This window comes from Pituophis catenifer, unplaced genomic scaffold (assembly GCF_029215685.1).
Source record: "Pituophis catenifer annectens isolate HBS135680 unplaced genomic scaffold, rPitCat1.0.hap2 SCAF_16, whole genome shotgun sequence".
Taxonomy (NCBI): Eukaryota; Metazoa; Chordata; class Lepidosauria; order Squamata; family Colubridae; genus Pituophis; species Pituophis catenifer.
Genome location: NW_027256896.1, coordinates 8,563,628 through 8,589,507, shown reverse-complemented (window position 1 = coordinate 8,589,507; position 25,880 = coordinate 8,563,628). Strand labels below are relative to the sequence as shown.

General features: G+C 42.6%; 1 protein-coding gene across 1 annotated transcript; it reads right to left on the bottom strand.

Annotated features, from left to right (window-relative positions):
* Positions 1–1,316: 1,316 nt before the first annotated feature.
* Positions 1,317–25,880, bottom strand: NAGPA (N-acetylglucosamine-1-phosphodiester alpha-N-acetylglucosaminidase). The gene is made up of 11 exons (XM_070955198.1): positions 25,756–25,880; positions 24,008–24,493; positions 22,362–22,501; positions 20,680–20,788; positions 16,053–16,181; positions 10,228–10,436; positions 9,357–9,404; positions 6,887–7,015; positions 5,630–5,761; positions 2,178–2,229; positions 1,317–2,002 (listed from the first exon to the last, which is right to left on the bottom strand). The coding sequence occupies exons 1-11, from the start codon at positions 25,878–25,880 to the stop codon at positions 1,762–1,764; spliced, it is 1,800 nt and encodes a 599-aa protein (XP_070811299.1). The 3' UTR covers positions 1,317–1,761.

The window sequence follows — 25,880 nt, the reverse complement described above, 5'->3', positions numbered from 1 at the left end:
TCGGTTAGGACAGGTAGAGGAAAAAGGATGCCGTGCTAGGAGGAGACTCTATGGGGGGGGGGGGAAACTGGACTTCCGGTCAGCAGAGGAAAAAGGATGCCGCGCTAGGAGGAGACTCTATGGTGGGGTGGGGCAACTGGACTTCCGGTCGGCTCCAGAATTGAATGGGGGGCTTCTGGTTAGGACCTTTATGGCTCTTTGAGTGTTTAAGGTTGCTCATCCTTGGCTTAAAGCAACAGCAGCATTCCCAAACCTGACTAGCTCCAAACCCCATTAGCTTTCTGTGGCCAAGCCATCCAGTGGGATGATGGAAGTTATGGTCCAGAGAACAAATTCCCTTTTTTTCCCCCCAGGAATGTGTGAAGGACAAGAAGTAGTGGTGGGTTTCAGCAGGTTCTGACCAGTTCTGGAGAACCGGTAGCGGAAATTTTGAGGAGTTCGGAGAACCGGTAGTAAAAATTCTGACTGGCCCCGCCCCCATCGATTCTCTGCCTCCCGAGTTCCAGCTGATCGGGAGGAAATGGGGATTTTGCAGTAACCTTCCCCTGGAGTGGGGTGGGAATGGAGATTTTACAGTATCCTTACCCTGCCATGCCCTCAAAGCCATGCCCACCAAGCAATGCCACGCCCACCAAGCCACGCCCATAGAACTGGTAGTAAAAAAATTTGAAACCCACCACTGACAAGAAGGTGTCTATAGCCGGGGGAGGGGAGGGGGGAGGCAAAAATATACTACAGGTAGTCCTCAACTTACGACCACAACTGAGCCCCCAAATTTAAATTGCTATGTGAGGCAGCAATTACGAATTGGTTTTGCTCCATTCTACTTTGTTTTGCCCCCGTTAAACGAATCGCTACCATTGTTAAATGAATGACATGGTTGTTAAGCGAATCGCACTTTCTCCCAGCACCACCCTTGACTTTGCTTGTCGGAAGCCGGCTGGCAAGGTTGCAAAGGGTGATGACATGAGACCGTGCAACCGTCACAAATACGTGCCAGTAAAAAAAAAAAAAAAAAAAAAAACTCGTTTTCCGTCTCTCAAATCATCAAATTTTCTAACAGCATTCGGGAAATGGCCAGCTCTGGTGACCCAACATTCACCTTCTTTCCAAAACTTGGCGGGAGAAAATATTTCCATACAAGTATGGAAGCTTCCCTCTTGGGCAGGTGTCAGCAACCTGTGACTCCGGAGCCGCATGCAGCTCTTTGGGCCCTCTGCTTTGGCTCCGTTGGATGATCCCACCACTGACTGGCCCCACTACTCGCCTTCCCCTCCCAATCACTCCTCGCCTGGCCTGAGAAGGTAAGGGCGACGGCGGGGGATGGAGACAGAGAGATATAGAGGGAGGGGGGGAGAGGGGGGAGGGAGGGAGGGAGCGAGAGAGAGAAATGTCAAAAGGCTTTTGTGGTTCCCGTTGTTTTTTAACAACCGGTTCTCTGCCCTAATGACCGGCTGGGTAGGCGTGGCTAGAGGGGGTCATGTGACTGGTGAGACGTGTTGGCCACGCCCACTGAGGTTTTGTAGTTCCCGGTGTATTCTTTTTTGTGGGAAACGGGTCCAAATGGCTCTTTGAGTTTTTAAGGTTGCAGACCCCTGCTCTTGGGGAACCCAAAGAGTTCCAGACCCCTCCTAGGCCGCCGGTTCCAGTTAAGGCAATAAGGAAAAAATGGCAACCGATTCCCGAGCGATGGAGCAAAACTTCTACATTGAAGAACGGTGGCGCCTCCTGAGGTTTTTGCTCCACGGAAGAGAAACTTGATCACAGCAGATTAACATTTTCTGTCGGATTTGTGTCCCAGGCATCCTCGGTGGGGTCGTCAGCCTCCCAAGCTCCTCGCAGACCCCCGTTGATCCTACCATTGATCTCATCAAAGGGGAGAGACGTGTACTGGCCGTGTTTCCGACGCTTTTTAGTGTTGCAGAAAGCCAGTTTGACGTTCAACGACAAGCTGAGCAAAAGCAGGACAACCAAACCCAGGCTTATTTCGGCCCAGGTTTTCCTATAAGAACAAGCCACGATTCATGAATGAGGGCAGAGAAAGGCGCCACCCACCAAGCTACAGATCGAAAAGGGTCTTTTCTGAGCTTTTATTTCCCCTCCACCCACTCTTCTGTGGGAGGCAGGCAAACCGCCGAGAACATGCGAGGAATTTAAGCAAAATGCGTGTAACTTACTTGGAGAAAGGGATCGCATCCTTTGAGGTAGCTTGTAGCAGGCACGGCCCAGCTTAAAAAAAAAAAAGGAGGAGGGGGAGAAACAAATCAGATCAGGTGAAGTGAGAAAAGGGATCCTATTTCCTGGTTCAGATCCGAGCCACAAAAAATATTGATCTGGACGACAAATAACCAATTTCATTGTATGCATGATGTACATTTTTTTTTAATTAATATTTTTTTTAAATTTGATTTATATGCCGCCCTTCTCCGGAGACTCACGGCAGCTTTCCGGAGACTCGGGGCGGAGACAATGACAATAAAGGATTTGAATTTGAATTGAATTGAAGTAGCACCCGAAGACCCGACAAGGAATAATGGATGGAAACTGATCAAGGAGAGATTCAACCTGGAAATGAGAAGGAATTTCCTGACAGTCAGAACAATCAACCCGTGGGACAGAAGTTGCCTTCGGAAGTTGTGGGAGCTTCATCCAGGGGTGGATTCTAAATTTTTTTACTACCGGTTCTATGGGCGTGGCTTATTATGCGGGCGTGGTTTGATGGTCATGTGACAATTCTTTAGGATTTAGCAGAGGTACTGGTCTACCAGGCTTTTAACTGCTTGTAGAGCTGTACCGGTCTACCCATTTGTTTTTGGAGGCACCGGTCTACCACCACGCTGCCTTTTAACACTGATCAGCTTTGAAGCTCCGCGGCAAGAGTTTAAACAGTTTTTTTCCTTGTAGCCGATCAGCTGGGGTTCGGGAGGCAGTGAATAGATTGGGGGTGGGGCCAAATAAAAGCTAAGAATAACGCGGTGGTGGGCAGCTCCCGAACAAAGAGAACCGGTTTGGTGACGTCATATCGTCACCGCTACCGGCTCGGTCGAACCGGGAGGAACCCATCACTGGCTTCATCCCTGGAAGCTTTCAAGAAGAGACTGGACTGGGCTGGACTAAATGACCTACAAGATCTCTTCCAACTCTGTTAATCTGTTAAACATAGTCCATTGAGATTGATATCAAAATAATATAATTTTTTAACAAATGTTTCTATTAAAGTGAAACGCTTTCTGTGGGAATCTAAATTGATCATCTGCCCAGCCTTGGCACGAGCACATTTGTTGGTGCAAAAAGGATCCGTTTGGGGCTCCATTACAGGGATTCCTCGATGTACGACGACAATTGGGAACTGGCTTTCTATTGCTAAGCAAGACAGTTGTTAGGTGAATCGTACTTGATTTTGCAACCTTTTTCGCCATGGTGGTTAAGTGAATCACCATAATTTTTTCTCCATTTTTTTCCTATTATATAAAATACAAAAGAAAAAGAAAATAGGAAATTTAGGAAGGGAAAGAGAAAGTGGAGGAGAGAAAGGGGGTGTGAGATAATAGGGGGAAGAGAGAAAGAAAGAAAAGGGGGGATTGACTTACAATTCCTCCTAGCACAGTACAAGATAAATACACTCCAACTTCCACTTTTTGCTTTTACACAGGGGTGAAATGTAAAATTTGTTACTACCGGTTCTGTGGGCATGGCTTGATGGTGGTGGTGGGTGTAATGTAACTGGGTGGGCGTGGCCAACTTTTTTTTTTATTTATTTTTCAAAGCATTTTTTCTAATGCTTTGAAAAGCTTCTGTCGATCAGGCAACTCAGGTGGGATCATCAGAGACTTTTCAAAGCATGTTTTTAACCACCTCTTCGGCCAAGAGGTTGCAGAAAAAATGCTTTGAAAAGCCTCTGACGATCCCAGCTGAGCCGCGCGATCATCAGAGGCTTTTTTTTTTTAACTTTTAAAAGCATTTTTTCATCAGAAGAGGTTATAGAAAAAATGTTTTTAAAAGTAAAAAAAAAAAAAAAAGCCTCTGATGATTGTGCGGCTCAGCTGGGCATGGTGGGGGTGGGGCAGGGATTTTTGCTACCGATTCTCCAAACCACCCGCCTCCATCACTACCGGATCGGGCGAACCGGTCTGAACCGGGAGCATTCCACCCCTGCTTTTACACATTAATACATAACTAGCCATTTCTATAACACCAAATCTTTCTAATAAAAAAAACCACGATCAAAGTTTCCTTTTTTTTTTTGCTTTACAAGCGCTAATTCCAGAAGTGATATCCAAATAAGAACATATTTTCTCTTTAAATAAAAGAATCAATTTAACCATTCCTGCTTTATCTTCCTTGCTATGGAAATAATGCGTATTTCCATTTGCACCTAGTAGTCTTTTATGAACTGTCACCATTTTTATTTACAAAATGTTACTGTATTCTTTCAAATTCTTTGGCCTAAAAATTGATTATTATTATTATTATTATTTTTTAGAATCATTGCAATTCTTAAGTGAATCCCCTGGTGGTTAAGCGAATCCAGCTTCACCCATCGACCTTATCAGAAATCAACTGGGAAGGTCGCAAATGTGACTGTGGGGAATGCTGCAATGGTCATAACTGTGAGGACCGGTCATAAGTCCCCTTTTTTCAGGGCTGTTGTAACTTCAGACAGATGCTCAATGAACAGTTCTAAATCAAGGCCTACTTGTGCTAAGGGAAAACTGGTTCTAAGTTATTTTTTGTCCTAACTCTGAATGGTCACTAAACGAACAATTATAAGTTGAGGACTTCCTGCTCTTACTGCTAGGACAGTTTCCTTAACAAATGAATTTGCCTTCGCGATCCTAAAGACCACTATATTCACTTTGCACCCAAACCAAATTCAACTGGGGTGAAATGCTCCCGGTTCTGACCGGATTGCCCGATCCGATAGCGATGGAGGCAGGTGGTTCGGAGAACCGGTAGCAAAAGTCCCTTCTCCCCCCCCCCCGCCCCATGCCCAGCTGAGCCGCACAATCATCAGAGGCTTTTTTTTTCTTTTAAAAGCATTTTTTCTACAACCTCTTCAGCCAAAAAAATGCTTTTAAAAGTAAAAAAAAAAGCGTCTGATGATCGCGCGGCTCAGCTGGGATCGTCAAAGGCTTTTAAAAGCCTCTGATGATCTCAGCTGAGTTGCCTGATTGGCAGAGGCTTTTTTTCTTTTAAATGCCTCTGATGATCAGGCAATTCAGCTTGGATCGTCAGAGGCATTTAAAAGAAAAAAAGCCTCTGCCGATCAGGCAACTCAGCTGGGATCGTCAGCGCCTTTTGAAAGCATTTTTTTACAATCTCTTCGCCGAAGAGGTTGTAGAAAAAATGGTTTTAAAAATTAAAAAAAAAATTGGACACACCCACCCAGTCACATTACCCCCCACCAAGCCACGCCCACAGAACCAGTAGTAACAAATTTTAGATTTCACCACTGATCCAAACCTCAATTTTGCTAATCCTTGATTGGCAACAGCCCTCCAAGAGAACAGAGAAAATTAAATTCTGGGCTTTGCAAACCAAGATCTGGAGAGGCTGCAACCTCAAACAATTCAAAACAGTTTTTTTTCTAAGGATTATCTCTACAGTCTGGACTCCAAAAAGTATGTACCTCTAGATAATTTATCCAGGATGGTTGAGTCTAGAGAAATATTGCAGCTGCCTGTCGTCCGATCGCAGTAACACTGGTCTGGGCACTGACAGGAATGCTGACAGTTAGGTCCGTATCCTCCGAGAGGACAGGCTGCAAAAACAATGAAGAAATGTTACGTCTTTTAACACATAGATGTTACGTCCCAAAAGTCAGCAAGAAGACAAAGCTAAAAGGAGCTAGGAGTCGTGCCCAGCCTGCCTTAAGATGCCATCCTGCAGCCTGTGGAGGTGCCACCCTCCAACAACAGGTGGCAAGAACGGTCGTAAAATGGGGCAAAACTCACTTAGCTGTCTCGCTTAGCAACAGTAATCTGGGACTCCATTGTGGTTATAAATCGAGGACAATCTTCTGCATTTATAGATTAGCCCAGGAGGTCTGCAACCTTAAACACTCAAAGAGCCATTTGAACCCGTTTCCCACAGATAGGGAAAAAAACACCAACTTCCACCCAGTCACATGACCCCCCCATAAGGCACGTCTACCCAGCTGGTCATAAGGGCAGAGAACCAGTTGTTAAAAAACACCAGGAACCACAAAACCCTTTTCTCTCTCTCTCTGTATCTCTCTCTTTCTCTGTATCTACGTCTCTTTCTCCCCCTCTCCCTCTGTATCTTTCGGATTTCCAAGGCCAGGCGAGGAGTGACTGGGAGGGTGAGGGCGAGGGGTGGCGCCAGCCAGTGATGGGAGAGGGAGCCGCAGCAGAGGGCCCAAAGAGTTGTATTATTATTATTAAGTGATAGATAGATGGGAGGATAGGATAGGATAGGATAGGATAGGATAGGATAGGATAGGATAGGATAGGACAGGACAGGACAGGACAGGACAGGACAGGACAGGACAGGACAGGACAGGACAGGACAGGACAGGAGGGATGGGTTGAGGTGGGGTGGGGTGGGGTGGGGTAGGTAGGTAGGTAGGTAGGTAGATGGATGGATGGATGGATGGATGGATGGATGGATGGATGGATGGAATAACTTGTCACTTGGAAAGATTTTGTGGGGGAGCCACAGAACTGGCTCCAAACCAGTGGTGGGTTGCCCCTGGTTCGCACCGGTTCTATAGAACCGGTAGTAAAACCAGTGGGAGGCTCCGCCCACCGACCCCGACGTCATCAAAACGCTTCTGCATATGCGCAGAAGAGTGCGCGTGCACGTGGCCCCACTGCAAACCGGTAGTAAAGGTAAGTAGAACCCACCCCTGCTCCAAACCTCTCACCTTCTTCACAGAAGAATCCTCTGAAGCCCACTGGGCAAGTGCAGGATCCGTACACAGGGTCACACTTGCCGTTGTTGTGGCAGAGGCATTTCTGAGCACAGCTATCCCCGTAGGTACCATCGGTGCAAGCTAAAAAGAAGGGAAAGCATGATCAGGATTGTGGATGGGAAGCCAGGAGGTACTAATGATGGTACTCATTAGTGACAACATAACAGCCCCACCCCGGATTTGGAAAGTATTTAGGGTGATGCTTAAAGCTGGCATTTTGCTTGACAGTTTTCTCTTATCCGATAGAAGAGAACTTCTGTCGCTCAGGGTTGAACTGTGGAGATCCTGGTGCTCTCATTACCCAACTAGGTAACGTCATCAGTGCTAGATGGGAGTGGGGTTTGCTCTCTGTTATATACAGTAGCTTCCCCATCCAGTGATATTCCCTAATAATTTTAAAGTTAGCTATAATTCAAATGGAGCCCCATAATAATTGAGTTACCTCACAAGAGATTTACATTCCATGCTTTAAAAATATATAAATACTAGCTGGATACCCGTGCTTCGCTACGAAACTATGTGATGGGGCTTGATAAATCGACACTTACAGATTGAAAATTAATGAGTAGTTACGATTGGCCTCTCCTCTCCCCTTCTCTCCCTCAGCCTTGCCCCACAGAAGCCTCTGCTATCTTATCCCCCGGTTGCTGCTGTGAAAGTGAAAGTGAAACTCCTCTCCTCTGCTTGTGTTTAGCATTTGGAACAGATTTCTTTTCAGGTGGGGAGGGGGAGTAGAACTGTGGAGATGGTGTTATCTCAGTTGCCGGCAAACCGCACTGGGTAAACAACGTTACCATATGTCCTAATCTTATCAGAGATGTAAAGACAGAAATGTAAAACAGGATGTGTGGCAGAAGACCTTATCTCAGACATACCAGGCATGAGGGCCCAACACGTAGGCAATTGTCTGTTACAGGAAATAACATGAGGGAAACACGAGGGATCCACATGGACTTCACGAGCTTTCTGTAGCCAATCGGGACAAGTATACGTTGATTGATGTTTCGCCATGATAGTTGTAAAATGACAATAAAAGGAAGCCTTCTGGATGGAGTCAGGGTGCCTTCCCCAAGGTATTTTCACACTGAGGTACCTTGATCAAGGTGCCCTCCCACTGAGGGGCCTTCCCGTGAACCATCATCCTGCCTACGCGTCTTTCTTCATCGAAACAACAGAACTCCTTAGAATCAGAGCGTGTTATAATCAAATTTATAATCAAATTTCTATACCGCCCTACTCCCGAAGGACTCAGGGCGGTGAACAGCCAAGATAAAATACAGATAATACAAATATTAAAAATCCCTTAAAATTATTAAATATTTTGGCCGAAACACAGATTAAAACACCCAGTTTATAAAGCCACAAATTAAAAAATTTAAAAAATTTAAATCATAATATGTTAATCATAAGATAACATAAGATGTTAATCATAATACAGGAAATTCTAATGCTCTGATGGTCATTTTGAAAAATACTTTCTTAGTGAGCACCTAGAAGGCAAGAGGAACATAGGTGGCAAATTTCAAGTTTGTAGGCTTTACAGTTCTGGAGATTTTGTGATTACGGCGTGAGTGGTTTTCGCTTTTATATATATAGATTTGATTAGATAAGAAAAAAAAATCAGTGCTATGCATGATGTTGAAGAATCAAATCTCTCTTAGTTGACTTTTTTGCAAGCTCAAGAAGGAAGGAGTTGGAGCTCCCCATTCAATTCTGTTATACTCTTCTGCTTTGTTCCAGCTCTGTTCTGTCATTTGCCAAATGCAAAAACTTGAATTGCACACCCTGTTTTCAGGTATGGATATACTCTAGAGCAAGGGTCTCCAATCTTGGCAACTTTAAGACTTGTGGACTTCCAGCTCCCAGAATTCCTCTGCCAGACATGTTGGCTGAGGAATTCTGGGAGTTGAAATCCACAAAACCAAAGTTCCCAAGGTTGGACACCTTTGCTGTAGAGTTGTGGAAGGGTACCCCCATGTTTACAACATGTACAACCCTAACTGCACTTTAGAAGGCCAGATCCTGAAGAGGAAACTCAAATCCTTTGGCTGCCTAATGAGAAGGAAGGACTCCCTGGAGAAGAGCCTAATGCTGGGAACAATTGAGGGCAAAAGACGAAGGGGACGGCAGAGAAGGAGGTGGCTGGATGGAGTCACTGAAGCAGTCGGCGTGAGCTTAAATGGACTCCAGAGGATGGTAGAGGACAGGAAGGCCTGGGGGAACGTTGTCCATGGGGTCACGATGGGTCGGACATGACTTCGCGACTAAGGACCACCATGTTGGCTGTTTTCTTTTTAATTCACCTCCCTTCTGTCTCATGGAATTCAATTTTTTTTATTCCTGTTGCCCTGAGCAAAGAGGAGATGTCGACACAGCAAAAGAAACCAACACCAAGATGGTTAAGTGAGAAAAGAGGATTTACCTTGGGTGCAGTTTTCACCGGTCCAACCGGCATCACAGACGCATCCCGCTGCAATAAAGGAAGGGACAGAGAAGACACTATGAAGTTGGGTAGTAAGATCAAAGAACGGGAAGGGATTTAGGGACAGGATTAGAGCTAGAATTTGATCCAGGGGGAGCAGGGGTCCTCAAACTTTTTAAACAGGGGGCCAATCCATGGTCCCTCAGACTGTTGGGGGTGGGTGGGGTGGACCGGCTGTGTGGGCGTGGTTAGGTGGTCATGTGACTGAGTGGGTGTGGCCAATTTAGCAGGCCATTAAACATTACACACAAATTACACTTTAATTTGTTATGCTCCTGGGGATGGAAAGCAGGTTAGTGAAGGGATGTGGCTGCCTTGGGGTGCGTGTGAAGGACTTCTGTTTGTGTGTGTGTGTGTGTGTGTGTGTGTGTGTGTGTGTGTCTTTCTCTCTCTCTCTCTCTCCCTCTCTCTTTCTCTTTCTCTCTCTCTCTCGAGGCCTCCGTGCATCCCGTTTTTGGCCTCCTCGGCCTCCAGAAGGCAGGTGGGGGCCGGTGCGTAGGTGGGGTGATGTGGACGGGGCAGCCTCATGGTCCCACATGGGCTGGATTAATGGCTTAGGTGGGCCGTATCCGGCCCGCGGACCGTAGTTTGAGGACCCCTGAGGTGGAGGATGAGCAAATAAGGAGCAACATGGATTTGCACAGAGCTGTTTACCGAGAGTGCTTTACCAAGGCAGTGAAGAGGAGGAAGAACTTCTGCGCCCAGCCTCAAAATCAAGGGTGCCAATTCGCAATGAGCAAAAGGGCCCCTTTAACCTAGCCCCAAAGGGAGACCCGTTTGCACCCGCATCCTTCCAAAGGTGGGCCCTTACTCTCCGTGCACATTCCGTGAATAGTGCAGTTGGAAGGACCACAATCCAGCACGTCGCAGGCTGGCCCTCTCCAGAAGGCTCCGTGGCAGTGGCATCGTCCAAGCACGCAGTGCCCGTGCCCGCTGCAGTTTTGAGGTTGGCAGGCAGGCTCGTGCACGCACAAGACGGTCGAAACGCTCCGAGGGCAGCGCCAGGTAGAGTCAAACACGCTGGGAAGAAAGAAGAGAGAAAGGCAGATGGAATTATCTATGGAGATTCTCAGTCATCCAGGACATGGTTGTCCCAAAGGTGCTTTTTCAGGAGGCAACTGGACTTCCTTGTCTGTTTTCTTTTGAAGACATTTCGCTTCTCATCCAAGAAGCTTCTTCAGCTCTGACAGGATGGCGGGGAATGGAAGGATTGATACTCCTTGCAGACAGAGCTGGTCATTTGCATCCTTTTAGAGGGTCGTTGAAGCACTTGGAGGTTTATCTGTGTCCTCAGGGTTACCTGAGTGGTGCTCCTGGTTCCTGTAGTCTGCAATTTTTTTCCTTTGGAAATCCATTCCTCCTCCCACACCATTCAAAGGGTGTTCATCCCAAATTGCATAGCTCAAAGTCTGTAGAGATTCTCAAGTCATCCAGGTCAGGGTTGTCCCAAAGGTGCTTTTTCAAGAGGCAAGTGGACTTTCTGGTTTTTCTTTGACGATGTTCCGTTTCTCATCCAAGAAGCTTCTTTAGCTCTCATCCTAGAAGAAGCTTCTCGGATGAGAAGGGAAACGTCTTCAAAGAAAAACCAGAAAGTCCAGTTGCCTCTTGAAAAAGCACCTTTGGGGCTAATGGGATTAAAAACACAGCCACATCCCCTTATCTTCAAGCCCAGCCTGTGGCAGATGCGTTATTTATGTATTTATTTAATTTATACTGCCACCTAAGTCAAGATACGTGGTGGTGCAGTGGTTAGAATGCAGTATTGTATTGCAGGCTAATTCTGCTGGCTGCCAGCAGTTCGATCCTAACCGGATCAAGGTTGACTCAGCCTTCCATCCTTCCGAGGTCGGTAAAATGAGGACCCGGATTGTTGGAGGCCGACTCTGTAAACCACGTAGAGAGGGCTGGAAAGTACTGTGAAGCAGTATATAAGTCTAACTGCTATTGTTAACTCACATCCATAACTCTAGGTGGCTAACGAGATTAAAAATAATGAAACATATAAAAAAAGTATAACATCCACAGCCACTGCAAAAAAGATGACACAACCTATTGATAAAAGGAGTCCACAATGCAAACTCTGGGGCACTAATAAACACAGACCACCTTGGGAGGGGAAGGGGTTTTTATGTAATGATTATTTTTGGAACTTGGGGAACGAGAGCAAAAGCCAATTGGCCAATTTCTTTTCTTTTCTTTTTTAAAATTCATTTAGTGCATTTTATTTTATTTTATTTTATAAACCTTTATTAACATTTAAAATCCAAAACTACAAGTTAAAATACAGCTATAACAAAAATACATCCGTAATAATTATACAATTCAATGTCATTCTGACAGTACATAATTCTTAATTTTGTTCATCTATTCCCGCATATTCCTACTTAGTCGACATATTTAAACACATTTTGTCTCTTATTTTATTCTATACATTCCTTATATTTAATTTCTATCCATTGATACCAATTTTCCCAAGTTAAGTAGTATTCCGAATCTTCCTTATTATTTAGTTCTAAAGTAAGTTTGTCCATTTCTGCACATTCGAAAATTTTCCAGATTATTGCACAGTCTGTTGGTATAGTGGAATAATTTTCCAGGTTTGTGCGAGTACGATTCTTGATGCTGTGGTTATATGAATAAATAAATATTTAATCCTTTTAGGGTAATTTCCTTTGATAATCCCCAGAAGAAACAGTTCAGGTTTCAATTCTATTTTATAGTGTGTAATTTCTTTTAGCCATTTTTGTATTTTAATCCAGAATTTTTTAACTTCTGGGCAAAGCCACCATACATGGAAATAGGTACCTTGTACTTGTTTGCATTTCCAGCAATTAGGTTTTAGGTTGGGGTACATTTTTGCGAGTCTTGTTGAGGCTAAATGCCACCGATAGAACTTTTTATACTGGTTTTCTTTATATGCAGCAGATTTTGTTAATGTATAGTTTTTCTCCCAAATTTTTTCCCAATCTTCTAACTCAATGTTGTGCCCAATATTTTTAGCCCATGCTATCATTGATCCCTTTACAATATCTTCTTCTAAATCAATTCATTTATTATTACCCTTGCCGTTTGCATGGAATAGATTGAGTCAATCATCTTTTCAAATTTATCTCCAAATTTTCATGGCTTTAATTAGTTGAATCATAAATTCCCAATTCACATTATCAAAGGCTTTTTGTGCATCCAGGAGGACAAGGGCTACTAGTCTTTCTGGATGTGCCTCGTAATATTCCAATATATTAATTACTATTCTGGTATTGTTTCTAATTTGTCTCATAGGAAGAAATCCATTTTGATCTGAGTGCATCTTATCATTTAGTATTTTTTTTATCCGTTCTGCCATAATGTTCATAAATATTTTGTAATCTGAATTTAAGATGAGATTGGTCTATAATTCTTGATTTGTTTGTTATCTGTGCCTTCTTTAGGTAATATATACCTCCTTCCATGTTTCTGGTGACTTTGCTTCTCTCAAGGCTTCATTACATACTTCCAATAATAATAATTCTATCGAGTCTCTTAAGTGTTTATAAATTTCCCCTGGCAACCCATCTGATCCTGGGGTCTTATTATTTTTTTGTTTCCGAATTGCTTCTTTAATTTCTAATAATGTTATTCAGTGTTTCCCTTTCTTCTTCCATCAATGAAAACCCAATCCCTTCCTTCAAATAATCACTTATTTTTCCCTGTTCTGTCTCTTCCTGTCTATAAAGCCTCTCAAGGAATTCTTGTGTGATTTCTTTTTTCTTCTCCATATTACTTTCCACAATTCCATTTTCATCCTGTAGTTGGTATATTATTCTTTTTTCTCTCTCCTTTTTTAATTGATAAGACAACCACCTCCCTGCATGTTCAAAGTAATTTTGTTTTGCAAATTTTAAGTTTCTTGCCAATTCTTTTTCATCCAAAACATTCAATTTATGCTTGACTAGGGCGATTTTGATTTTAATTTGTTCATCCCTCGAATCTGTTTGTAGTTAATTTTCTAATTTTTTAATTTCCTTGGGACAAAATGTTATGTTCTCTCCACTTTATTTCTTTTTGCAATATATGCTATTGTAATCTCCCTTAAATATGCTTTCATAGTGTCCCAGAGATTTTGTAATGAGGTGTGGTGTTTTTTGTTGTCTCTAAAAAATAATTCCAATTATTAAAAAATTATTCCAATTATTTATTTATTTATTTATTTATTAAATTTTTATACCGCCCCCTCTCCCGAAGGACTCGGGGCGGTGAACAGCCAGAATTAAAAACACACAATACGAATATTAAAATACATTAAAACAAAATTAAATTATCTTAGGTTTCTCCAATTTAAAACCCCGTTACCCATAAAATTCACCCAATTAAAAATTTTTAACCCAGCCCGGCTTGCTGAAATAAAAAAGTTTTCAGGGCCCGGCGGAAGGTCCGGAGGTCCGGGATTAGTCGTATTCCTGGGGGTAGCTCATTCCAAAGGGTGGGTGCCCCCACAGAGAAGGCTCTTCCCCGGGGGGATCGCCAGCCGACATTGCCTGACAGACGGCACCCTGAGGAGACCCTCTCTGTGGGAGCGTGTTGGCCGGTGGGAGGTTATCGGAGGCAGAAGGTGGTCTCATAAATAGCTGGGTCCTAAGCCATGGAGCGCTTTGAAGATGAGAACCAACACCTTGAAGCGCACTCGGAAGACCACCGGAAGCCAATGCAGCTCGTGCAGGAGAGGTGTCACGTGGGAGCGCCATGTCTAAAATAATTAGAATCTTTTGAATATATTCTTTTTCTTTTAAAATTTGTGGATTCAATGTTCACCTGCCTTTCTTTCTTTTTTGCCCTTTCCATATTATTTTGAGAGGATTATGATCGGCCCAGGTGTTTGGCATTATCTCTACAGTTTCAACAACTTTAACTAAACCTCCATATATCCAGGCCATATTGATTCTCAACCAGGATCTATGGGGGTTGGAATAGAAAGTAAATTTTGTTTCTTCTGGATTACGGAATCTCCAGATGTCTAATAGATTTAATTCTTCTGCCATTTCAAAAAAAAAAAAAAAAAAAAAACTTTGGGTAAGATGTTCCTTTTTATTTTTGTTTTGTTTTGTTGTTTGCATAATCTTTTTTAATGTCCACTATTGCATTATAATCACCAATCAAACAAACATTGTCATTCCCTATCTCTATTACCTTATCATACATATTTTTGTAAAAGTCCGCTTGGTTCTTATTGGGCGCATACATCACCACAGGCAAAATATTTTTTTTGACCCATTACTATTTTGATTATCAACATTCTACTTCTTGTGTCTGCATATATTTGTTTAGCTATTATCCCCTCTTTAATGTATGTTACCACTCCTCTTTTTTTTTCTTCTGCCAATGTTGAATAAAGTTTTCCCAATTTGTTATATTGTAAATATTTTTCATCTTGTTTTTAGATGTCTACTTGTTGTTTAACTAATTTGGAAAATACATGTCTTCTTTTGGACGGTGAATTTAAACCATTCACATTTAATGATATTAATTTCAGTTCCTTTTCCATTCTTAATTTTGTGTCACTCGTTGCCTTCTTTGGATCCTTGTTCTTACTCCCTCTTCTCCTCGATGATCTTTCTCCTCTTTGCTTTTATCCTCTTGGTCTTTCTCTTGTCTCCTGTTGTTGTTCATTTTGGCTGGCCGATTCCAATTCCTCCCTACTGCTATATTCTTCCTCTAGGCCAGTTAGCTGGTCATACAGTTCTTGAGCTTTCTCCATACTATCAACTTTAATTTTTTTATCATTCCAGGAGACTAACATTCCCTCCGGAGTAATCCATCGGAACCGTATATTCCATTTATTTAATTGAGTCGCTAAAAAGCGATAAGTCTTTCCGTTGTTCGCGGACCTTCCTAGGGATTTGTTTCAGAGTAATAATTTCTTATCCTTTGTACGTCATCGGTTCCTCTCTTGTGATCTTGTATATCATATCTCTCACTTTCTTATGAGCGAATCTTATGTGGACTTCCCTAGGGAGTTTGTGGGGTCTAGCATAACTCGTATCGACCCTGTACACATCGTCCAACTCGTTTATGATCTCTTGCTTGTCCCTTTGCAGTACATCTGCAATTAAGCCTCCCATTAAAGATATATCACTCTGTATCTTTAATCGCTCCTCCGGCTGCTTCTTCGCCAGTCTTTCAAACTCGGCTAAATCCACTGCTTGCATTATGCCTGCTGTACTGTCTTCTCTCCTCGCTTCCCTTTTCTTTGGCCAGCGTGTCACGCCTCCAGGTCTGCCATTAAGGCAGGCTTCTTCCGCATCAGGTTGGAGATTCTCTTCCTAACGCCGCGGTAAACCATACCTTTCCTCGCTGCCTCTGAGCTTTCCTCCTTCTATTGTTTGTCCCTCCAGGACAAAACTTTGCCTCTCACGGCCCCCGATCGCTAGAAATCCGGCACAGGGAACGGAGTTCTGTTCCTCTGAACCGCCCGACACGACGTCACCACTGGAAGTCCGGACAATTTCTAACCAAATTGTTTCCTCAGGCTGCCCACCATTGTTGTACAGCCATTAACATGAAGTGCGAAGCTTACTGTGGTTGTTGGTCAGAGAAAAATGTGCAACTCAAAACACCCGAGAAGCAGGGTATTCCCCAAAAATGAGGGCAGAAAATGTTTACCAGTGATCCGAAGGGTAGCTAGCAAGGGATCCGTTGACAACAAAAGTAGCTGATCCCCCACCATCCAGGTTGATCGCATTCACGACGCCGCGTTCCTTCAGGAAATTTGCCATTTCCCAGAGGTTCAGCCTGCGGTTGCAAGAAACAGAGATGGTTATATGAACCTGATGAGAGGAAAACATAGCTTTTGGTTATATTACCCCAATGAAGAAATGATTTGGGTCTTTTTCCAGTAGCCGACACTCAAGAATTCTACTTTCCTAAGCTGGACATGTTCACATTCACAGCTCCTGAGAGAATTCAAAGCTATTAGGATTCTAGGTCTATTTTTGTTGGCTTTGAGGATGATAAGAGGGAGCACAAGAAAAAGCCTAGAAGCAAATATGAAAGAATTAAAAAAGAGCTATAAACAGTGGTGGGATTCAGCCAGTTCGGGTGAAGCGGTAGTTAAATTGCTACTGGCCCTGCCCCTTCCTGCCCCGCCCCTTCCAGGGGTCCTCACACACCCCATTTTGGCTCCCAGGTTAAGTGCAGGGAGGCCTGCACCCATCAAGCCACGCCCACAGAACCGGTAGTAAAAAAAATTTGAATCCCACCACTGGCTATAAATCTGTTTTCAAAGCAAGACTGACTATGCTGCGATTTTGGTAGAGAATCTCCTAGCTGCCTATCCATCCACAACCAAAACATACATTTTTTTAATTTTTATTTAATATACTATAAAATATTATTTATTATATCCCGCCTGTATTATTTTTACAAACAACTCAAGATTCCTCTCATCATTTCCTCCAACAGAGATGTTGTTTAGATATGAAAAAAATACAATAGAACTTAAAAAGCATTTGAAAGAATTTTTTGAAATAAATTTGAATAAAGGTACCCCAATTGAAATTGTTTGGGACGCAAGTAAAGCTTATATGAGAGGGGTACTTATCTACATGAACTCTAAACATAGACTGTTCCGACAAAAGAAAAGATCTGAATTGGAAACGGAAATAAAGAATAAAGAACAGTTATTTATTAAAAATCCAACAGATGAAAGAATACGAAATGCTATAAAACTTTTGAAAGACCAATTTCAAATGCTTATGGCGGAACAAGTTGCAACAAATTTACAATATGCGAAGCATAATACATTTTGCAACGCTAACAAACCGGGCAGATGGTTGGCTTACACATTGAGGAAAAAACAAAGTATACGGACTATTGATAGTATTGATATTGGAGGGAAAGAAATTTTTCAACAAAAATTAATTAAAGAAGCTTTTGTGGACTATTATACCAAACTATATGCCAAAGAGGAGGTGCAGAATGGACTTATAGAAAAATATTTAAATGATAAGAGAGTTACAAAAATTACTGATCAACAAAAGGAAAGAATGAATTATCCTATAACAGAGGAGGAGATAATAGCAGCAATTAAACAGTTAAAAACAGCCAAAGCTCCTGGCACGGATGGTTTGACCGCAGTGTATTACAAAACTTTACAAGCTGAAATGGTGGGACAACTTAGAGATTTATTTTGCAATATTCAACAAGGGGGTAAAATACCCCCATCATGGACAACTGCTTATATATCTTTGATACCAAAAGAACAAGTTGGTCCTAAAAAACCAGAGAATTATAGACCAATATCTCTTTTGAATACAGACTATAAAATCTATGCGAAAGTATTAGCCAACAGGTTGATGCCAGTAATCCAAAAGGTGATTCATGAGGATCAAGCGGGATTTATTGAGGGCAGGTATATGAAGGACAATGTAAGGCAAGTAATAGATTTATTGGAATATCTTGATAAGAATAAACAGATTCCTGCAGTGCTGGTTTTTTTGGATGCAGAGAAGGCCTTTGATAGAGTGGATTGGAATTTTCTACTAAAGAGTTTAAAAAAGATGGACTTTGGGGACCAATTTATACAGGCGATTTCAGCAATTTATCAAGAGCAAAAGGCACAGATTATTATTAATGGAAGTCTGACGACAGAGTTTAAAATTGAAAAAGGAACAAGACAGGGATGTCCGTTGTCCCCACTTTTATTTATTTTAACATTGGAAGTCTTGCTAAACACAATACGGGACTCTAAAATTTTGAAAGGCATAATGATAAGGCAAGAGGATTATAGAATAAAGGCATTTGCAGATGATCTGGTTGTTACCCTATCACAACCAATGGAATCAACAATCCTGATGAAGGACATTATACAAGACTATGGTAGAGTTTCAGGTTTTAGACTGAATTCAAAAAAGACTAAAATGATAGTTAAAAATATGACACAAGATCGTAAACATGAGCTTGAAAGGAGGGCAGGTTTTGAAATTGTACCTAAGGTAAAATATCTTGGAGTTCAGGTTGCAGAATCAAACATGAAATTGTTTCAAAATAATTATGAGGTGTTGTGGCGAGAGGTTCAGAAAGACATGGAGACTTGGAAAAAGCTGCAACTGTCTTTACTTGGAAGAATAGCAGCAGTTAAGATGAACATTTTGCCAAGATTTCTGTTTTTGTTTCAAATGATTCCGGTGCTTAAAAGTGATAAACAACTGAAAGTTTGGCAGTCTGGTGTGAATAAGTTTGTCTGGAACGAGAAGAAGCCGAGAGTGAAATTGAAAATTATGCAAGATGTTCCAGAAAGAGGAGGTCTTAAACTCCCAAACCTACAGTTATATTATGATGCAGCAGCTTTAACTTTAACAAGTGATTGGTTTGGAAGTAAAAAGACTGGAATATTGAATGCAGAAAGTTTTGATCTTGAATTTGGATGGCATGCTTATTTATTTTATGACGACAAAGTAGATAAAGTATTTAAAAGTCATATACTTAGAGACTCTTTGATGAGAGTTTGGAAGAAGCACCGATTCAAATGGGATTATAAAATACCGCTATGGCTGGATCTTGGTCATACTTTGTGGAATACAAATATAATGTCACTCGGGGGGTTTTTATATAAAGAGGTTCTTTTCACAGATGCGGGCAGATGGCAGCTGAAGACATTACAGACACTGTTGGATGAAGGGTTTAATTTAACTTGGTTACAATATAATCAATTACAACTGAGATGGAAAGAGGACCAAAAAACTGGTATTATGTTGCATGAGGAAGAATTGGTTAGACATATAAGAGAGAAAGGTCCAATGCATATTAAAAGGCTTTATAATGTATTGTTAGAAAGAGATTCAGAAACGGAATTAGTTAAAGATTGTATGATTAAGTGGGCACAGAATTTTGAAGAACCAGTGATGCTGGAAACTTGGGAAAAAATTTGGGTTCAGAATGTTAAATTTACACAGTCGCAAAACCTGAGAGAAAATTTTTATAAAATGTTTTATAGATGGCATTTAGATCCTAAAAAGTTGTCATGTATGTACCCTAATGTTCAGCCAAAATGTTGGAGATGTGAATGTTTAGATGCTACGTATTATCATGTTTGGTGGACCTGCAGGAAAGTTAAGGCTTTTTGGATAAAAATTTGGTGGGTCATGCAGAATGTTTTGAGGAAAAAAATTCAATTTTCTCCACAGTTGTTTTTATTGGGTATAGTTAAGGGTTTTACACGGGGTGAGATAAAACTGATATTGTATATGATAACAGCAGCAAGATTGTTGATAGGTAAATATTGGAAGAATGAAGCTTTACCCACTATCGAGGAATGGACTTTGAAGATGGCTAGTTTTGCAGAGATGGCGAAGATTTCAGCATATTTAAAAGACTGTTCACAAGAGACTTATGAATGGGAATGGAAAAGGTGGATAGAATATGTTCAGAACAAATACCAAACTAGAAAGTATCAAATAGCTTTTATTTGAAAATAATGTATTAGAAATATTTTAATGTAAAGAGACAAAGAGGAAAAATTATACAGGGGGAGGGATGGGTTCAAGCTTATATATTAGTGTTACTAGTTATGAGTACATAATAGGGAAGTCTGGGGGGGGGAGGGTTAGGGAGGGTTAGGGAGGGTTTGGGGAGGGAGGTGGGGGGGTGAAAAAAGGGGTGAAAATGTAATTGTAAAACTTTTGCAATAAAAAAAAAAAAGATTCCTCTCATCAGATTTTTTTGATTTAAATCGGATTTTTTTTTTATTTAAATCGGATTTTTTTGATTTAAATCGGATTTTTTTGATTTAAATCAGATTTTTTTTATTTAAATCGGATTTTTTTGATTTTTATCGGATTTATTTTAATGAAAAACTTTTGGGGTAAAAATCTATCGTAAGATAGTTTTCTATTTAAGATACATAAATGATTTAGTTTATTCAGCATGAAATGGAGCTTAGTTATGTAGCAGGAGGCTGTATATTCTGCAACACTGGGACTATCGGTGAGTCAACAGCGGGTCAAAGGAGTAGCAGAGATGACAGTTGCTCTTTAAAAATTATGATTTAAATCGAGTTGATTTAAATCAAGCCTTTTTACTAGTGATTTAAATCATGATTTAAATTGTGAATTAAATCAACTCGATTTAAATCAAATCCACCCTGCTTGGCTGAGTGTGATGGTACAACTGAGAACACAGCGCCAGCTTCTCTTTCTTGGGATCAACATCTGGGAACGCAGAAGACACCTTCCCCTCCAGAAAGATCTCCCATCTCCTTCGCCAGAAAGCTTCACCAAGCCACGGGACATACCCTCTGACGCCTGACTGCCCATCAGCGTGAAACAACACGAGCCGTCCTTGCCGGTCATGCCCCACAGCCGTCCTGGCAGACACAATGTTGACAAAAGTGTCAAAAATCCCTGCCCGGGGGGAAAAAGAGAGATGTTTCAAGCAGCCAAGTTAAGCGGGTTGGTTGGCTTGAGCCGGGGTGAAATGTAAAATTTCTTACTACCGGTTCTGTGGGCGTGGCTTGGTGGGGGGAGGGTTAATGTGACTGGGTGGGCGTGGCCAACTTTTTTTTTTTTAACTTTTCAAAGCATTTTTTCTAATGCTTTGAAAAGCCTCTGCCAATCAGGCAACTCAGCTGGGATCGTCAGAGACTTTTCAAAGCATTTTTTTATCACCTCTTCGGCCAAGAGGTTGCAGAAAAAAATGCTTTGAAAAGCCTCTGACGATCCCAGCTGAGCCGCATGATCATCAGAGGCTTTTTTTTTTTTTTACTTTTAAAAGCAATTTTTCATCGGAAGAGGTTGTAGAAAAAATGCTTTTAAAAGTAAAAAAAAAAAAAAGCCTCTGATGATCGTGCGGCTCAGCTGGACATGGTGGCGGAGGGGGGGGTTGCAGGGATTTTTGCTACCGGTTCTCCAAACCACCCGCTGCCATCACTACCGGATTGGGCCATCCGGTCCGAACTGGGAGCATTTCACCCCTGGCTTGAGCCGAACGTCTTCCCTCCCTGTGGAATGACTTTACGTGACAACAATTGGGCAGGACTGCTACCATCTTGGAACTTCCTGAAAGATTATCTGGTCCAAAACTGTATTGATGGGTGGAGAAGGGAGGAAAATTATTAACCTTAATCTTTAAACTATTATCTGAGGGACCGTCTCTTGCCGGTCACATCTACCCGACTCATCAGAATGGAGAGGCAGGAAATGTTGCGGGTCCCATCCCTGAGTGAGATATACCTTGTGGGACCCAAAAGAAGGGCCTTCTCCGTGGTGGCTCCCTCTCTCTGGAACATCATCCTCCCCACCCCCCCGAGATTAGACTGGCCCCAATGGTGAAATGTAAAATTTATTACTACCGGTTCTGTGGGCATGGCTTGGTGGGGGGGGGGGGGCAGGGTAATGTGACTGGGTGGGCGTGGCCAACCTTTTTTTTTTTTTTACTTTTTACTTTTAAAAGCATTTTTTCCACAGGAAAAAAAAATGCTTTTAAAAGCCTCTGACGATCAGGCAACTCAGCTGGGATCGTCGGAGCCTTTTAAAAGCATTTTTTTCTACAACCTCTTCGGACGAAGACGTGGAGACCTCTGGCCCATAGAATTGCCAAGAGTTGGACATGACTGAATGGATAACATTCATCATCATTATGTGATTTTTACGTATTTTATATGCTGCCCAAGACAATTCCTCTTCACTCAATCCTAACTCTGGCAAGTCCAAAGGTTGGACACCCATGATTTAGAGCAGTGGCCCCCAACTTTTTGGGCACCAGCGACCGGTTCCGTGGATTTTTCCACGGAACTGAGGGGATGTGGTTTCGTGTACTGCCTGCATCCTGCGGATGTGGGCTTTGCTTGTTTGCGTGGCCCGGTTTCTGGCATGACATGGACTGATGCTGGTCCCTGGGCCAGGGACCCCAAGTTTAGAACCATTCTCCTGAATCTTCAAGGGGTGGGGGTGAGGGGTTGTGCCTTCAGCTTGGTACCTGTTTCCTGAGTCTTGTCGCATTCTGCCACCTGGCTCTGATTCACGTAGACCTCTCCGTTACGTAGAAGCCAACCCACCCCACTGACAAGCTGCACAAATGGGTTCTCTGTAGCCAAGACCTCATCCTCAGAGAGGTAGCTGGAAGAGACAAGCAAAAAAAAAAAAAAACAGACTGAAAAATTGCAGGGAAGCCAAAACGGTTACTGGCAGTCCTTGTTTTAGTGACAGCTTCATTAGTGTTCTGCCTCAGCTACGGACCCCAAAGAACGCAGGACCCACAAAGTCCATACAAACCTTAGTTTACTAATTAAGGACTACTAATGAGCTTTCTTAGTAGTTGTTCGAACACAAGTACAGTTTAAATCAGTCTTTTCTGAACAAGGGCTGTTAATTTAACTTCATTAACAGCCGACAAGAATCCAAAGAATAATAACTCTGAGGCACAGTATTTCAGATAACCGTAATCTTACTGTGGTTGGCTGAATGCCCAGAAGCAATTTGCAGGAAAACTGACAAGAGGGAAACAAGAGCCAAATCAAACATTTCTGGAATCAAGACGCGAAGGAATATGAACGAAGTTGTTTCCTGCAAATTGCATCAGTCGTCGTCCTTCCTTAAATAGGCTAGGGGAGTGGCCAATTAGCCCCAAGCCTGACTCTCGAGGAGACCTCCTCCTGAGGAGCCATTCCTGCCTTTTAACAGCTCTGCACACTCATGCATTGAGAAGAGGCTCCTCCTCTTCTTCTTCTTCTTCACTTATGGGAGCTTCTGGAGGTTCTGAAGGTCCTGGCTGAATCCCCGCCTCTGGCACCACATCTTCTCCAGCCTCCTCATTAATTGACTTGAGTACCAGCTGCACAGGCTGCTGGCGCAGCACCATATCAGCCTCCTCGCTGTCGGAATCAGCTACTAACTGCACAGGCTGCTGACGGGCCACAACACTTAGCGACTATTTCCAATTATAGATTTACTGTTTATGACCACAACTGGAAATAGAAATCCAGCTGGATGTTGAGGCACCCACATGACGAGACCATTTTTGACAGTGGACATTAAATCACTGTGGTTATTAAGTAAAACAAGAAGTAAGAAAATAGATACTATACCTTTACAGGGAGGATACATAAGATGTGGGTGTGGCTTACTAATGAAAGCAAACGAGCCGGAAATAGATCTATATATGTTTCCCACCTGGCAGGAAAAACTTGCTGGCTGCCAGGAAAGAAAAAAGCCCAGAATCGAGTGGATGTGATTCTACTGAGCTAGGGCTGCAGAAAAACCTTGGTTACATAGGAGAAACCTGGCTAGAGGAAAAACACACATAAACCCTACGAAGAAGTAAGAAAATAGATAGAGAGATAGATAGATAGATAGATAGATAGATAGATAGATAGATAGATAGATAGATAGATAGATATATTCTAAAAATACGAGTTCCAGATATATTAGTAAAAAAAAAGCAGACATACAGCGAACTCCGGAACTTAAGATTTTAAAATTTATAATAAATCTGCTTTTTACTTGTTCATGGTCTTTGTTTCACTTTTGATGAGGTTTGCTGTTTTTTTTTAAATCTCACAATTGCGGTCACTAAACAAGGAGTTGCAGTACTTAAAAAAGAAAAAAGAGCACGCCAACACTTACCCAAACACTAAAGTGCCATCTTTCCGGATACCAAACTGAGCATTCTGCACTCCTCCAGAGGATTGTACCCGGTGCCCATTGCTTACAACGTTCCCTAAACATGCTCCTGTCTTTGTATCAAAATAGCCCCCATTCTGGGCCACAAGGCACTGACTTTGGCTCACCGTCTCTTCCACAGTAGCTCTGCGGTGGTGTTGGCAGCCCTCTGGTCCCCCGGGCTCTAGGACAGAAAAAGTCCTCAGAGGATCTCGCACAATAGTCAAGTGGCCGTACACCTGGCGGCGATTTGGACGGTACGGTGGGAAGTCCGAAACAAATGTATATGTATTAGCCAGAGGGGAGGCACTGCTGTTGTCGCTGGGCCAGGTTTCATGCGTCGCATTGCCATGCAGGTGAGCCTGGCAATCTCGGACGTAGCGATGGTGATGCCGTGGGCCATGCTGGGGAGGAAGGTAGGGCAGCAAGAGGTCATCATTCAAAGAATTCCTGAAAGTTGAAAAGCAACAGGGCGGATTCAGACAGAAGAAAAGGAGCGAAAAACTTTACCTGATGTCGTGTATAGCCATAGGACTTAGACTTATATACCGCTTCCCAGTGCTTTGCAGCCCACTCTAAGTAGTTTACAGAATCAGCACAAAAATCAAGGACTACCTATAGCAAGTAAAACATAATAAAAAGTTTTTGTCTTCCTTTTCACCCACCGAACTAAAAACCCATCTTTTTAACTCTTCTATTTGCCACTGTTATAGAAAAACAGTTTTGTGCAGTGATTTAAGTTCTGGACTAAGAATCCAAGAAACAGTAAGTCCTCCCTTAGATATGAAAACCAGATGGGTTTTCTTTGGGCCAGTCTCTCTCTCTCTCTCTCTCTCTCTCTCTCAGCCCTACCCAACTCACAAGAAGAAGATACTATCATAGAATAATCACAAAATAAACTAACAATAGATAAAATATATGAAAGACTAGACCAGACTGAGCTGGAAGAGACCTGGGAGGTATTCTAGTCCAGCCCCCTGCTCAAGCAGGAGATCCTAGTAGATACCATTTCAGTCAAGTGAGTATCCACGATTTCTGGAGGCCAGCTGTTCCACTGGTTAATTGTCCTCACTGTTAGGAAGTTTCTCCTGAATTCCAGGTTGCTTCTCTCTTGGATCAGTTTCAAACCATTGTTTCTTGTCCTGCCTTCTGGTGCTTTGGAGAAAAATTTGATCCCATCTTCTTTGTGGCAGCCCCTCAAATACTTAGGTGTTTGAGCAGTGTATAAACTACTGTATGTAAAGAATAAAGTATTTAATAAGGCTATTTCATTCATTCAGATCTCAGATGTCTTCTGCTTGTGTTCGCTTTATTTTTTTGAGCAGTGTATATATATTATACACACACATATATATTATACACACACACACACACACACACAGAGAGAGAGAGAGAGAGAGAGAGAGAGAGAGAGAGAGAGAGAGAGAGAGAGAGAGAGAGAGGGAGGGAGGGAGGGAGGGACCAGTAAAACCAGTTTTAAAATAACTACGTAGCTCAAGCATTTCTCTGCAGAGGAAAAAATGGGCTCCCTGCAAATATTTTTCTTTTTAATCCTCCTTTTTAGGAAGGCAGAACAGGGCTTAGCTCGCCTTCTTTTTCACCACGAAAAGCGACATTTAAACGCTCATTGCAAAAGGCGGAAGAGAAACAACCCCCGGCAGCCCTGCTAGGTAGGGCCTCCCCCTTCCCCTTCCCTGGCTCGGCCTCCTTACCAGGCTCCCGCGCTGCCGTGAACGCCCCAAAAGCAGTGAAACAGCCCCCCAAAAAACGCGGCCAGCGAAAGACCTGTGAGCCCCCTGCCTGGGACGTGTGACAGGCAGTTCATGGGGGCCGCCAT